The sequence below is a fragment of the Falco punctatus genome, assembly GCF_963210335.1.
Source record: "Falco punctatus genome assembly, chromosome: 4".
NCBI classification, from domain to species: domain Eukaryota; kingdom Metazoa; phylum Chordata; class Aves; order Falconiformes; family Falconidae; genus Falco; species Falco punctatus.
Window position 1 is genome coordinate 81,825,101 of NC_137583.1, and position 15,685 is coordinate 81,840,785.

The following is a 15,685-nucleotide window of genomic DNA, read 5'->3' on the forward strand; positions in this document are numbered from 1 at the left end:
ACTGATCTCTACTATAATAAAAACAGAAGATCATTTTAGGATTAAATATTGGAAAAGGGATTAAGAAAGCTCATTCTTCAACCAGCAACTGCTAATTCCCTTTATATATACATATATATATATATATGCTCTCTTATGTAACATCCGACCACCTGACAAAAGTCCTAGTAGAATGTATTATCAGACATTAAAAAAAAAATCTATTGAACTATGTTGCCATTATAAAACAGCCATTACCTATTCTATCTAGTCTCTCTAAATACTGAGTCAAAGAAAATTCTTGTACAATCTTTTCAATTTTAATTCTGTTTTATTTTTTGCCAGCATCTCAACGCACTTGTTATATTCATGCAAAAGTTTGAAGCTACAGTTGCACAAGGCACATTTCTTAGCTAAAACATTTATAATCTACTGTGTGAATTGTTTTATGTGCTAAATAGACCTAGATATAAAGCAAATATTTTTGAACATCTATGTTCTTGTGCAATAAAATGCTAAACCAGCCCAAACCCGTATGAGATACTTTTTCTACACCAAAATATATAGCCATTTATGTTTTAAAATAAGAGGTCAAGTAAATTTGACTTATGATGGCATTTTATATTAAGCATATATAAACAAATTTACCTTATTATATAAAAAATTATCTATATGTTTTATATATACCAAACTCTCTATATATGTATTCTATATTTATATAAACAGAATTTATGCTTAAGTGATTTTGTCCTAAAAAGTTAAAAGCATCTTTGCTAAACAGAAGAAAAGCCAAATCCATTCATAAGAGAAAAGAAACAAAGTTGAGTTGTTCCAAACTTTTTATCATGAGCACCAATTTGTCCCAGAATGCTGAACAATGAAGTCGCAAGTTGAATACAAGGAAATGTATCCAATTTATATTTTCTTGCGCTTCTTTTCTTCAATATTATACCAGACCCTCCCTCTTTGAAATAAACTGGTTACTATGGATACAGTGATAACTGTCATATAGTAATGCTCACACCATAATCATGGTACCTTATGTTTTACAATTTATTCCAGAATTTTCTTTTTATTCCACAATTAACACTCTTAATTATAGTTTTCAAAACCAATGTTAGAAATTAAATAAAAAATAGGTCATTGTATAACTCACATAAACAACAGGAGATTCAAAAGAATAATAAATATATATTTATTAAATAGTAGGCTTTTATTGGTTGATTTGTCATTACCCAAGGCTATATCTATTTTAGTGGGAAATAGAAAAATCTAATTACTGTTCTACAATCATAAACCTGAATTAGAACATCCTACGTATTCATCAATAAAAGGAGCAAAGTAAAGGAAGGCATGAAACGAAGCCAAAAAGTATGTTAGCATTTTTCCCTTTCTGCCTTACAAAGGGGTGAAGGGAGAGAAGCTGTATCATGAGAAGAGACCAATCTTTTTTTCTTCGCTACTCACTCATCACATTCCAATAGCCAGTTTTTAACCTGGTTATGATTTAATTCTGTACTCTTGGTAGGCTAGGATTCAATTGAGTTAAAGATTTTTAAACTCACTGCCAGTCAACCTTATCATGAACTTTCATTATGTGCATGTAATTAATTGGGTCCAATGAACAATATCAGCACTGAGTTATAGACTTTTTCCCCCCACCATATAATTAGAATATAATTACCCACAGGATATCAGAATGATGCAAAACCTTTCCTCTAAATGTGCCCTCATTAGGAAACAAGTCTCAATGTACATTTATTCAATCAGTATGAATTAATTAAAACGTTACCGAAATAAAAGAGAGTAACATTAAAGTGTATCTGACATCTATTAAAAGACTATCACTTGAGATCTGCACACACAGTTTATAACAAACTCATTTAACTTGAACAAAAAACGTCATTGTAAAAAAAGCCTTATATATGGTAAAAAGCAAAGTAAAAAGGACTAGTTTTAAAGATGACAGACTACATTTTATTAAAACATTTAAAAGTATTGCAGTAAGATATGAAAAATCTTTCTAAGGTATTGAAACTAGGCAGATACTTGATTCTTTCATGGTTTGCACAGTACCAGCCACCTGAGTTTTGCCATGGTTTCTTTTTCAACTGAGAATGCAGCGTACCAAATTTAGGAGTAACATTTGACAAGTTCCATCTTGCGCAGTTTTGAAAATGAGAGCCCTCTAATTTATCCCGGACATCTAACTTCCAGGTGACCAGGCATTTAGTTTCTCTCTCCAGCCATTAAGAGAAGGGATATTATGAGAGGATCATGCCAGTCGCTCCAATTTAGAGGAATTGCTCATGTCTAAAGAGACCCTAAATGAGTAATTTAGAACAGTCACCTGAGCTGAGGTTGCTACGTTTAGTGGGAAGAGAAATGTCACCCTTTGTGATATTACAGTCAGGAAGGGTAGGTATTTTTAATTTATTCTTCACAGTTGCAGTAGTGACTTTGGACATCAATGGATACCTAGTAAATGGAAAAACTTGGAGGATACAGACCTGAAGAACAAATGACAACTAAGATACTGGTTTGGCAGCTCTTGTATATAATACATGCTACTGTGAAATGCAAGTTATGAAAAAATTCTCTTTATCTCTGCAGAAAGAATAAAGGCTGGACTTCACAAGAAGTGAAGAAATGAGACATGCTGAATCAGAAAGGTAAAAATATGAATGCCTTTAGTTCAGCAAAAAGAAAAGATGAGAAGGGTTTTAACCTGTACTCTTGAAGGAAAATTTACAAGGTGGCATCTTGGTCTAAGATGAACTCTGACAATTTTCTGGAAGAAGTCTGGATTTCCAAAGTTACAGATAGAAGGGAGGGACAAAACTTTTGGGAGACCAAAGATACAAGATTTTCCCACAACTCCTATAACTTATTCTATGGAAGAAGGAGAAATGTTCTTCTCTGATACCTCAAAATATTCAAGGATAAAGCTGGTATTGAAAGCATTGTGATTATCTGCTTTTTTTAACCTTCCATATACATGTGGCATTGCAAGATATTATAGCTTAGCTGATCATTGAAGCTAAATGTGCGTCCTAGGTGAAAGACCCTTCCACTGTTAGGTATATCAGATTTGATATGTCTGAACACATCATTCTATTAATAGAATATAACACTTACTATTATCTTTAGACAATTTTGACATGGATATATTTACTGGTTTTGGTGTCATCATTGAGAGTGATTGTTCCACATACGCTGAAGTATTGTGTTTGTCAAAAGGAATCCCCATAATAGGAAATGAGATAAACTAATTAAAAAGTTGCTAACCCAAATATTATATACCTGTAATCAACCATTTCTAGGAGCAACTCCTATTAGCTATGTCACCGATGCATTATTTTTAACATAGGCATACTCAGGATTGTAATGCATTTTTGGAAAAAACTACTAGATGAACAAATATACTACGAAATCATAAAGATCGCATTAAATCACAGGAAAGTATATTTTCCATTCCTAACAATATACATTGTGCTGACATACATTTTACATTATTAGTATATAACATTGAAACATTATTCTGATACAGGAAAACATATTTACTTCTGCTTATGCCTTCAAAATTTGAGATAAAACAAGTCTATCCAAGGGCGATTTGACTCTAGAGTGGTTTTACATATCCTCTAAATAACTTAACTAAATTCCAATTGTGGAACTGAAAAACTTAATTCCTCTACCCCTCTTCCTCTCCTGAAAAGAAAATGGAGTTACACAAATATAATTGAAGATGAAATTTCATGCTGAGGCTTTATTCAGTTTTTAAGAATAGCAAACAATAAATAACAATAAAATGGAAACAGTACAGAAGCAAAATCAGAATTTCTACATGTTAACTTTTAAAGTATCACCTAAAATCCTGAAAATTAAATAATGTACTTGAGCAAGTAATTATCCAACAAACTTAAAATAATATTTTACCATTGTTATTGAGAATTTGTCCAGGTAATATCAAAATACTATGACAGAAAAACTACAAAACTACTCCTATGACTTTTCAAAAATATTAAAATAATAATTCATAAATATTAAAGCCAGCTTTCCATTGCTTTACCTTCATTGACAGCAATGGAATAGTCCCAGTTTACTCAAGTAGATGGCCAAAGTCTAGCATCCATCCCTTAGCGGATTTGTAAACAAACACCCAAAAGGATTAATCAGAAAACAAGTAATTTACAATAGGCATGAATATTATTCTTAATGATCAGAAACATACCAGAAACATGTTTAAGATTAGAAGGTACATTTTCTTGGGTTTCCTCCCTGCAATAAATCATTACTCTTAAGTTCAAGCAGTTCTTACTCTTATTTTGAAATATATTTAAAGTAAGAGGACCACATGTCTGTTCTTTTATGAATGATGATGCTATGCCTTTACCCAGCATAAAACATCCAATTTAATATATGAATACGTAAGTTAATTCCAAAGCTCTTTTTTCATGATAAACTGATCAGGTCTTCTATACAACCTACACATAGCATGCATTTTTATTTTCATTGAATTGAGTTATTGTTTTTGTGGACAGAGAAATTTACTGTCCATGACTGCAGAATAAAATATACCATAATGTTGATGCATAGCTTACTGCAAGACCAGTGTCATCATTCTAGGTAACCTCCGGCTTAGATCAGAGACCTCAGCATTGCAGATATACAATATGCATCCCAAGCAAAAACTGTCCATAAGAATAACTTCATTATTCTGGGAAGCTGGATCTATAAAAGATGTAAAATGTAGAAGTGTTCTGCCTATACAGTTTCTGGTAAGTACAGTCTGAGTAAGTGATAAAACCTGAGTCAGCTTCAGTTATAATATGCCCTACAGAAAGTTCATTCTTACATGAAGCAAACTGCAATATGCAGAGGATAAAGCACACATGCTTATAAACTCATCAGCCAGGATCACCCATTGTGTTTAAGTTTCACACAGCTCCGTGAATTTAACAAATACTCTAGCAATTAGTCCCAGCATTGTTTCAGCCATTACCTATGATAGAGGATACATCTTAAATAAACGTACAGGTAACTCACCAATACTACTGGGCAGATTGATGTGGGTGGTAAAATATGGTCCTTCAAAGGTCCACAGTCACATTCAGGTTTTAGATGTGAAGCACATTTGTTATGCAACTACAGGAAGACAGAACATGAAGATTCAACTTAGACATTTTATTAATACAGTCTAAGAAAATGGGCATCATAGAATGGGGTGAGTTTAATTAATCATTAGTGGAGTACTAGAAGGAAAATTAAACACACTGCAGTGTAAAGCCTCTTAGAATTGACAACAACCAATGAATTTATATTGAAGCAAAGAACAGTGCTCTGGCTCCCATTGACTGCTGAAGAACCTGAATTACTCTCCTTTTTCTACTTTATTCTTAGCATTCATCCACTTTTCCTGAAAGGAATGAGAAGAATTCTTCTCTGAAAAGACAAAAGAATATCCTCAGGTCTGCTGACTGAAAAAGCATTGGCTTACTTTGGTACTGTTAAAAATGTGGAAGGGAAAAATGTGTATATAACATCAACATAAAATGCCAACAAATAATGTTATATTTGTTGAAATATTTTGCATTAGCAATCAAGAGTTCTTGTTCATATTTTAGGATTTAACTCAATTTAAATGTCTCCAAATAGAATTTTTCAACAAATATATATATCCAGCCACACAGTACAAAGGCATAGTAGTGTGCCTGGACCATGCAAAACATTCACATGTAATTAGTATACTTCACAATGCTATTAAAAGGTAGCCACAATAAAATAAAACTTCATATTTTAAAATTCCGTGAAAGTTTATTATTTTGGACTTGATGATCTTAAAGGTTCTTTTCCAACCTATATGATCCTATTTCTGCACTGATTCAATAAACTATCCATTAAGTTCTTCAGGTAACGTGCATTTCCCATAAAGATGAATACTTTTTTTTTTTTAATAAGATATGTATATTTGCATAAAAGAAAAATATTCAGGATAATAAACATCAGAAATTTGGAAGTAAAAACCCTATTTAACAAGTGATTTAACTAGTATAATAGGTAGCACACAGCGTTAGTTCAACAGGTTCAATAGCTGTTATAAAATCTGTAGTTCAGTGTCTGCATCTGTAAATCACATTTTTCCAAAGACTGATTCATTTTCCCTTAGATGATTTAACTATGTCAGTATGAACTCTATTACAATAAAATTGTACCAGCTGCTGATATATATAAGCTTTACCGGTAATACAGTCTTCATAAAGTTATCTTGTACAGTTAATGTTGACATAACATTTCTGAATTTTGAACTGAATGGCACCTAATATTAGCCTAGTCCTTATTCATTTATACTGCAAAGTTACCTTTTCAGGCAGTTACTTAGCAACAGAAAATAAAAGTCTAATGAGTTTTGATTTACTCTGAGTATTAAAGCCTTATTGTGAGGGTATTTTGGCAGTCCTGTAATCTAAATCATTTGTCATGCTAATTCTCTGCCTCAGTGGTAAGGCTACTTGTACCATAATTAATGCACACCAGGCCATGTTACATCAAATAAAAGTATCTTCACACATTCAGTGGTAATTAGCAGCTTTGCTACTCAGTGACATGCAAACTTATCTATGAAAAAAATAGCTTAATCTTCTTATTAGTCTCTTCTGATCTTTGACAACAGAATTGGTGCATAGCAGACAACAGAAATGGTAGAAGATATGTAGCTTTAATGAAAATAACACAATAAAATAATACACATATCTTCTAAAAAAAAAAATTAGCAGATTTTTGAATACATTTCCCCAAAATTCCCTTACCCCAAACCTAGCTCCCATAGAATATTACCTCCCTCACAACCAGATCCCTGCAAAGTAGGAAAAACCATATTTGCTTTAGAGAAAACAAGGGAAAAAAACATTTACAAGACTGTGATAGAGAACTATAGAGTATATGGAAGAGGGAATCATGGGCTTGGCTAAGAACTCAGTGTAACAAGCCTCCTTAGTGAAAAACATACCTACATTTTGAGATTAGATTCAGTTATTTGACATTAGAAGTGACCCTATTCAGTTGTAAGAAGAAGAGATACTTAAAATGCATGAAAGAGGCTCAGAATTAGTTGTGTAATAACTAACATCCTCTTACATTACAAAAATGTGTCATCAACAAGCCCTAAGCGTGTTGTTGTACAAGGAACTGAAAATGTACGAAGGATGTGATGATAATTACGCAACTTCAGAGTATTCCTTAAAAAATCATGCATCTGTTAGAAATTTAAAACACTTTTCTCAGTAATAAAGTTATTACTATTAGCAAAGGATGTTATTGCAATAGAATACATAGAACACACAGAATTGCAGGAAGAGTGATTAGGAGATTGAACAAGAAATTTGCAGTATTTTAAAAACTTAAAAAATAATCTTGTTTCACTTATGTGTCTAATTTATACCTGAAGCCATAAAAGTTAGGTAAAAAGATTAAGAAAGTTATTTTAAAAATACAACATTAAAATTTTACAGAAAATAAAAATCTTTCAATTACTGGTGGAAATACAATTACAAAATTGTAAACCTCAGAGCCAACATTTTTAATTTTGGCAGTCAAAAAACACAGGCTCATTCTTAATTGGAATGTTGATATATATTTAACCATTTTATATGCACACAAGAACCTAAGCTATTTTCAAGAGAATTCAGCCTCTTCCTTCACAGGGAATTCAATGATAAATAATTTCTCAGTACTTATCAGTTCTTATGGAAATCCTCTAAATCTTGATGTGTACCTTCAAGAAAAAAGCTTTTTGCAAATCTGGTCCAGATTCACATGAAATAATGGGAAAATAATTTTTCTGAGGAGCTACAAAATTTGCAACTTTGGACTTTAAGAAGGACCCTTATATAACATGTATTTCTTGAATGATATACATGTTATACAGATGCAAACTAGAGCAGAACTCTTAGTTACCCATCTAAACACAGATAGCCATTGCCTTCAATTTAATTATCTGCATGACATAAAATTGGATTGAGTGTTTTACTCTCTACATATATTATCCAAATTTTGACAGCAATCTGGACTACATATTTGCTTTCTTCTAAAATACTGGGTTTTAAGTAATCATAACAGCTTATCACTGAAAGTATGCTGGAACTATTGTCTTTTATGATGTTTCATATTTTGCATTCTTATGTTAAGAAAATATGTCATAAAACATCCAAACATGTATGTCGAAAACAAACATTCACCAATGCCTCAGTCTCATATTATTATTTAAAACACTGAACAAACAACTGCTGTTCCATTACAATAACAATAATAATGATATCAGCAAAAAAGCAAAAACCTTAGAAGGCGGCTAAATCTCTCCCCATTTAGATTTAAATCCTGCCCTGGCTAAGAACAGAAATATTGGCCTTGCTCCTTCTAGCATGAAGATCTCACTTATAAGGGCAGTGTTCCTTGAATGTCATTAGTTTCAGTTATTGGTTCCTGCTGAATAAGGAGTGTACAGAAGTTGTATATATTAGACTTGCTGCACAGATTAGTATATTATCAAGATATCCCTGCTATTATTCCCAGACACTTGAAATCACTGTATCCTATCAGATGTCCTCAGTTTCATTTGCCTGTCAGTATACCACACATTTGGATTTTGCCCTAGTGTCACAGTGACCTTGACTTTCCCCAGTGCTATGCATTCTTTTATAATCTTTCTATAATGTAGATTGGGAATTCTGCTCTTTAGAGTGACATATTATTTCCATCTGTATACTGTCTTGAAGCAGAGTACATCTTTAAGCCTATTTGCTTGCAAGAATTAAGGACTCCTATGAATATTCTGCATATACTGCTTCTTAAAACACACATTATCCATTCCTGATGATAAAACTGAGCGATAACTTTTGAATTATGAGGCTATAAAAAAAGATATGCAGATTTTTGTCTCTGTAACCTGCGCTGAGGTTTTACTACAGTATACTCACTGTGATCTGACACCAAACACAGTGAAGTCCAGTCAAGCCTTGGTAACATTTTATAGTTTTGTGACACTTATCACACTTTGTTGGACAATTTCCTTCTACCCAGAAATGGTGCATTACCTGTAAAAGAGAAGAGTGGATATACATATTGTTACTAAATTAACAGGTCCATGGCAAAGACAATGCTACCTCCAACTTACATCAGTATTCTTTTTGGACTTCACATATGTTTTGATGCAAGATGCGGGAGCTCTTGAGACACAGCGTTCATGGACTGTATACTTGCAAACTGAAAAAAGGAACACATTAATAGATGTGGAGGCAACGGTGTTTCTAACTACTTTTTTATGAAACAAGTAATGTTACCAGTATGCCATCCCTACATAATCAATTCAATCAGTCAATGAAAACTCAAACTAGACTGCTTTTTCCATGGAATACAAAAGGCCAATTAGAACAGGAAATATTATGCAAGTGAGAAATCCAAGAATGCACTATCATTGCATAACAGGAAATGCCTAATTAAATCAGAGCTCACTACATTTTCTCACAATAATTCCCAAATGACAAAAATATTAAAGGCAAATTGATGACTGCCACATGGTTTGGTGTCATTTGCTAGTAGAAAGAAATCTATATTTTACAAACTATAAGCATGAGAGCAGCTGGCAAGCACAAAAATAAAAGCCAATGAATTTATGTTGTTCCTTCTATTGATTTATAAATCTTAAATGGCTGATTAGCCCATTTTCAGATAGCAACTGCTTTCATGCATTCTATGTAATCACCCCAACTTTAACTTTTACTTCCCCAAACAGCAACTCCTGCAAAACTTTTTTTCCTAACTCCTCCACACCACCTTTATGTGACTACTGTTGTTGACCAGGTCTGTGAAGATCAGGATAGCTGCATTTTGGAAAACATAAAAATGTCAGGGTACAATGCAAAGCTCTCCTGACTTCAACTATACAACTGTGCCCAGATGAGGAAATAATGCTACAGATTATACCTGCATTCAATAGAGTCAACTATTAAAAACTGAGAATGAATTTCTCCCTGCATGGCATACGTCTCACGCTTTTGACCTCGAGAGCAATTAAGCACAAAGTACTTCTAAACACCTTGCTTGCACCTATTACACAAACCCAGTGGGAGGCGCAGCCATTAATCAGACAAACTGCAGGGAGCAACATTGTTGATTGGACCACGGAGGGATGGTGAGGCCCCCTGCAGTTCCATTTTTTTTTTTCCTCCCACACAATCTAAAATGCAAATAATGAAATCTATAGCAATGCTCTGAAAATACATTGGAGAAGAAGCTTAGTGAGATAAGGAAATCTTGCTGCATGAGGTAATGGAAAGGAGCATGTGGATGTTCTTCAGATACTCTGGGACCATTGTTCTCATCAAATAAATGTGAAGCACAGTAAAAAAATTTTAAAAGGTACATTATAGCAGAGGAAATTACAGCTTTTGTAAGGATGGTCCTTTTGGGGGCAGTTTATATAACATTTCTGATAACTACTGAAGAAGCTGATCTACATTATTTGCTGAATAGAATTTTCTCTTTCAAACATATATGGGTCTTTATATTTCATCACAAGGATTGTTTACATCAGTTAACGTAAAGGAATATTAAAGAATGCAAGTTTCAAGATCTAATAGTCAATTCAGCATTTAATATACATATGCCAGTTACTTTCATCAGCATTTAGTAATCTGCAGTTATGCAATTTCTATTAGTTTCAATTTTAATAAAAGTATTTATCTTCATTCCATAGTATTATGAATGAAATTATATGACGAGAAAATGCATAGATGGAGGATTTACTTCTGAATTATGTTTGAAAGAATCTGTAGCCCACAGAGGAGAGAGAAATGGTCAGTTCTAAACCCCTTATTCATTCAGATGACTCTCAAGTTACATCAATAGAAATGTACAGGCAGAAAGGTCCTGATCAGCTCTGATGGGCTATCTTTCATACCAAAACTGAGAAAGTAAGTTACACTAAGAAACTGATTAATTTATCAAAAAGAACAATGAAAGGTGACTTGATACCATCATGAGAAGAATATAGTGGGTACTAAAGATCTCATTAATCTAATGGAGCAGGGCATAACACGAACCAATCATTGGAACAGTCTACCAGACATATTCAAATCAGAAAATAGGTCTTAAAAAAAGATGATTAATCATTGGAACACACCACGAAAGAAAGATATGGAACATCTATCTCTTGAAACAAGAGACAAGGTATCTTACAGCAAGATTTGGTTTCTCAAGATACAGGTTATGAGGTGGCCAAACACAGATGATTAGGAGATACATAGATATAGCTCAGGAATTGAACTGTAGTGACTGCATCTAGTAGTCTAAAGGCAGATCACATTAGATGAACACAATAAAACTACTCTATCTTGTGTTCATTTACCTTAAATGCTATAATCAGTCAATATGTGAAAGGATGGCAAGTCTGAGATTTATGATTACAAACCAAGTAAGCATACAAAACTTTAGAAATCAAGTAGAACTTGATTTTGGAGAAACTGGGATTTTGACATTCATGATTAACAAAAGAAGCAATCAGTGCAAAATGTGAATAAACCAACATGGGACTTAGAGGCTAGTTAAGTTGATATCTGTTAAAGAATGTGAATAATTATTAATAAAATCAAAAGAAGAATAACAAAAATATAAGGTTGAAACTTAAGCAGGATACTTGCTAAAAGAAAAAAGGAAAAAAAAAAAAAAAAAAAAAAAAAAAAAGAGGCAGACTCCAAAGGGAGCTAACACTGAGAGCTGTTATAATACAGAAAACTCCCCCAAATGACAGTTCTGAAAGCCCGATATCCTGAAAAATTAGAAATGGAACCTTGAGCATTCAAGCATAAAAGACAGAGGGGGAGTCACCATTGTGCTAGCAACGGTTTTGCACTGGGAAGCTACTAGTTCTTTGTTATGCAGCGAGCGTAACATTTCTAGAAATAGACCTGTATGCAAATGGACACTGAAATGCTTATACTCACAAGAACAGCAGAGACCTTGCTTGCCTACTCCGATTAGCATGTTCAAACAAAGATTACAGTAGGCAGGCTTGTTAAAGTGTTTCAGTCTCCATACATGCTGCCCATCATCTTTCACATTCTGCACAGGACATAAAAGAAACAGATTTCACTTAATAAAATAAACAATGAAATATATAAGTGCCAATAAAAATTTGAGACTGACTCAAGAACATAAAAGACAAGCTGTTACTTCATTTAATACTCTGCACCAGATCACAGTATAATCAGTCTAAATACACAGGCGATCATAAAATAAAAAATTTTTCAGAAGCTCATGGACATCCATGTATTTCAAAAACAACTCAGGAAAAAACACCAGGCTGCTGTCACCTCTGCAACACAGTGCTAGCAATAAACCTAGGTTGATATTAGATTACAACTAGTATTAAAGCTAACTAAAATTTGCTCTAGAGTAATTGTAAAAGTAAGGATGCTGCAGGTTTGAAGGTAAAACTCCCCAAAACAAAAAAAAAAAAAAAAAAAGTATTTCTTAAAACTACAGCTTTATCCTTAATGACCCTTAGAATCAGAGACACATATCAACATATGTGAAGTGGGAAATCCAACCACACCACAATAACTATTGTCAGGTTTAATTTATGTTAATCTACTGCTGAGAGTTTATCCAAAAGCAAATATTTAAGGGTGAGATTTATATCCTGGACCTCTTCTCTAAAAATTGAATTCCTTACATTTAAGCCCACGCGTTTCAGATAGCTGCAGCGCTTACTCAAATCTTGCATAAATAGACTGATCAACCGATCGGCACATACAACTCAGGGGCCCAATATAACTTACACATACAAGTAAAATACTAACAAATCATTTACGTTTATGAAAATAGGTTTTTAGTTGCATGATTCTCCTCTTCCTTCTAATGGGGTAATTCTGAGACCTCACTGTTAATAGAAGGGTTTTAAACTTATGTGCACTTGGTACAGATTTTAAATTAATTCTATAAATTCCAGGTTTCTTTGCAAGCGTGGCCATCATAATTTTTCTTTTTTGCAATCATCAGAGGTTTTGATTTTAAAAAAATAGATTAAGCTAATATAATATAACTCGATTTTCTTAAATTTTGTTTTTTACTAAATACAACATCCAATGGAACAAAGGCAGTTAATGTCTATCATCTGGAAATGGGCTGCAGTAGTCTGATTCTTCATTGTGTATCACTGAAACACTACAGTATTCTTGGTCATTTCAATACCAAGAAGAAATTGTCACATAGCTAAAAGAAGCTACATCAATCTCGGTTTCTCAGAAGCCATATCATTGACTGGTTCTCATTCAGTTTCTGATTTCTCGTATCAACTACTGATACTACCTGTCACCATGTATGTACAATATTCCTGATTATGTGTTCAACAATGTTATGGTTTTCACTGATAAGGAAAGTCAATGTAAGACAGTGGACATAATTTTTAATAAAAATTCAGTTTTATCCTGAATAAGCATATATGTCATGAGTTATGTCCTGAAAAATCAGTATTGTTGTAGTCTAAGAGTTAGCCATCAGTGACAATCAGAGAAAATGAAGACTTCTTCATCCTTGGGGGGCGGGAGGAGGAGGTATCCTGAAGGAAAATCAGCACTCCAAGAATTTAAGAATGTTTGGTTCAAAGCCAGGACCTAGCCAGAACAGAAATTTGAATAATTCCTACAAATTACCTAAAACAAAAGGAACAGAAGTCAGCTGGAATATTTTTCTCTATTGAGATATCAGGATCAGAGCCTAAGTGGAGTTCCCCCGATATTATCAGCGGGAGTTCAAATGCCATCTCTGACAGCTGGACAATGTCAAGGTCCCCTTTCTGCCGAAAGGGCAGAGCAGATGCCTAATGTGGGGTTCTTGGGCTGGAGAAGAATGTGGAAGTTTTCCAGTTTTCCCTGAAGAAGCAGAAATAGCTTCTGCAGCTGTGGAGCACTAGAAGCCTGTCAAGCTCCTTCATGACTGGCAGCTGAAGAGGATGGATTTCATTAAACAGAGCTCAGTAACTATTTTTCTTTCCACCTTAGTACCACTCTCCACAAATTTTTAAGGTATTATTAAACTACAATATAGTATGTGAGTCTCAAGCCTTCTGAAAGTACACAATTACTAGACAATAAAGACCATGTAAATCCTTCTGAGAAAAAACAGTAAACAATGTACACATTCATTTTAACATGACTCAGGTCATCAACAAACGCAGTCATAAACCACAAGCACCTAAAATGCAAGCTGACCAGTTTTCCTCAGCAAACTATTTGCTATTTCTGAAAATTAACAAAATTTCATAATTATGCATAAACTTGCCCCTTTTCCACGTTAGTTTTGTGTTACTTTTTTGTTTAAATTTCATTTTTAAAGAATGGCCATTACATGTGAATACGTTGCTTCTTATTTGAACAGAACATATGGACTAAGTTAGCTGGCATTTCCTTATCAGAAAAACAAACAAGTCTTGATGTGGGTGTTCTGCCAATTAAAACACTTAACTGTGTTACTGACTGCAACTGATGCAAATCCATTACATAAACACAATGCACTTTTGGAAAACAGCAAATTAAATTTTTGCTCTTGTGCACTGCCAAAAATAAGCAATAAAGTGCTGCATATGATTATGCATGCACATAACTTTTTAAAACATTGCCAAGAAAAAAAAAAAAAAAAAGACATAATGTGAAACAAAGCCCCCTCAATGCAAGTCTTTAAGTATGAATAAAATCGACAATTCTGACACATCAGTGCATTTACTGACATTCACTCATTTTGCTTCCATATCCTGAGAAAGAGTTTAAAAACAAATAGTCATTAAGAAGATCTCAAAGCAGGGCAGGTACAGTAACAATCTCTTCCTCACTTCATTATACATCACTGAAAACGAAGCCTCCGTATGCCATATGCAGACTTTAGCACATAATGACAACCGTAACATTTATTTTGTTAACAACGATTCTCTTAACTTATGGTCCTGACACTTCTACCACAGCTTTGATTGCCAAGTGGACCTGACCTTAGAAAAGCAAGTCAACCACGAAAGAACCAGCCTCAGAATCAATGGAAAATTTTATGCAGTCACAGAATTTAGCTACACATCCCTAACCTGGTTTAATATTAACTTACTTCAGCTTTTTTAGGTATTTGTAAATAAAGGTAACCAAGAGACCTTAAAGGTTTCAGGCACAAAACTCAAGATTCTGAGACTTAAAAAAGGAAATAAAATCACTGATAAACTTTCATTCTAGCAAGTATCCCCTCTTACAATAGCTGCAGTGTCTGAAATGCCAACACACTCAGTGTTTTCTATGAGAAGAGTCAGTAACAAGAAACCAAGGGAGAAGGATGTTAGCAAGTCTGCTAAGTTATTCTATCACTGCTTACTGTTATTTTGTTTACATTTATTTTAAGAATATTTACATGACTTGAATATTTTTTTATGACTGGTCTTTGGGCATTCAGTCAGTGGGAAGGTGAGAAAAGTGTTCATTAAACAACATAGCCCCTCCCGTTAACAGAAATTAAGATCCATATTCCTCAGTGACTCTCAGCAAAGAAATCATGTAAGGTTTTGTTTAATTTGGTTTGGAGAGACGGGGTTCTAAGTCTCTTCTGGTTCAACGAGAAAGGGACTAACCTCCTTCAGGAGACATGCTATTCAAGAAGGCTCCTCACTTCTGAGATA

At 33.7% G+C, this 15,685-nt stretch overlaps 1 protein-coding gene across 7 annotated transcripts in view; it reads right to left on the minus strand.

The window, feature by feature from the left end:
- The window catches only part of DGKB (diacylglycerol kinase beta), a 389,225-nt gene that overhangs the window by 264,543 nt on the left and 108,997 nt on the right, over positions 1-15,685 (minus strand). For all 7 annotated transcript variants that reach the window (XM_080383930.1, XM_080383931.1, XM_080383932.1 and 4 more), the window contains 4 exons: positions 11,979-12,096; positions 9,152-9,240; positions 8,955-9,071; positions 5,029-5,127 (listed from right to left, as the gene is read on the minus strand). In XM_080383930.1, the coding sequence (XP_080240056.1) occupies positions 5,029-5,127; positions 8,955-9,071; positions 9,152-9,240; positions 11,979-12,096 (423 nt within the window). The remainder of the gene's footprint in view (positions 1-5,028; positions 5,128-8,954; positions 9,072-9,151; positions 9,241-11,978; positions 12,097-15,685) is intronic.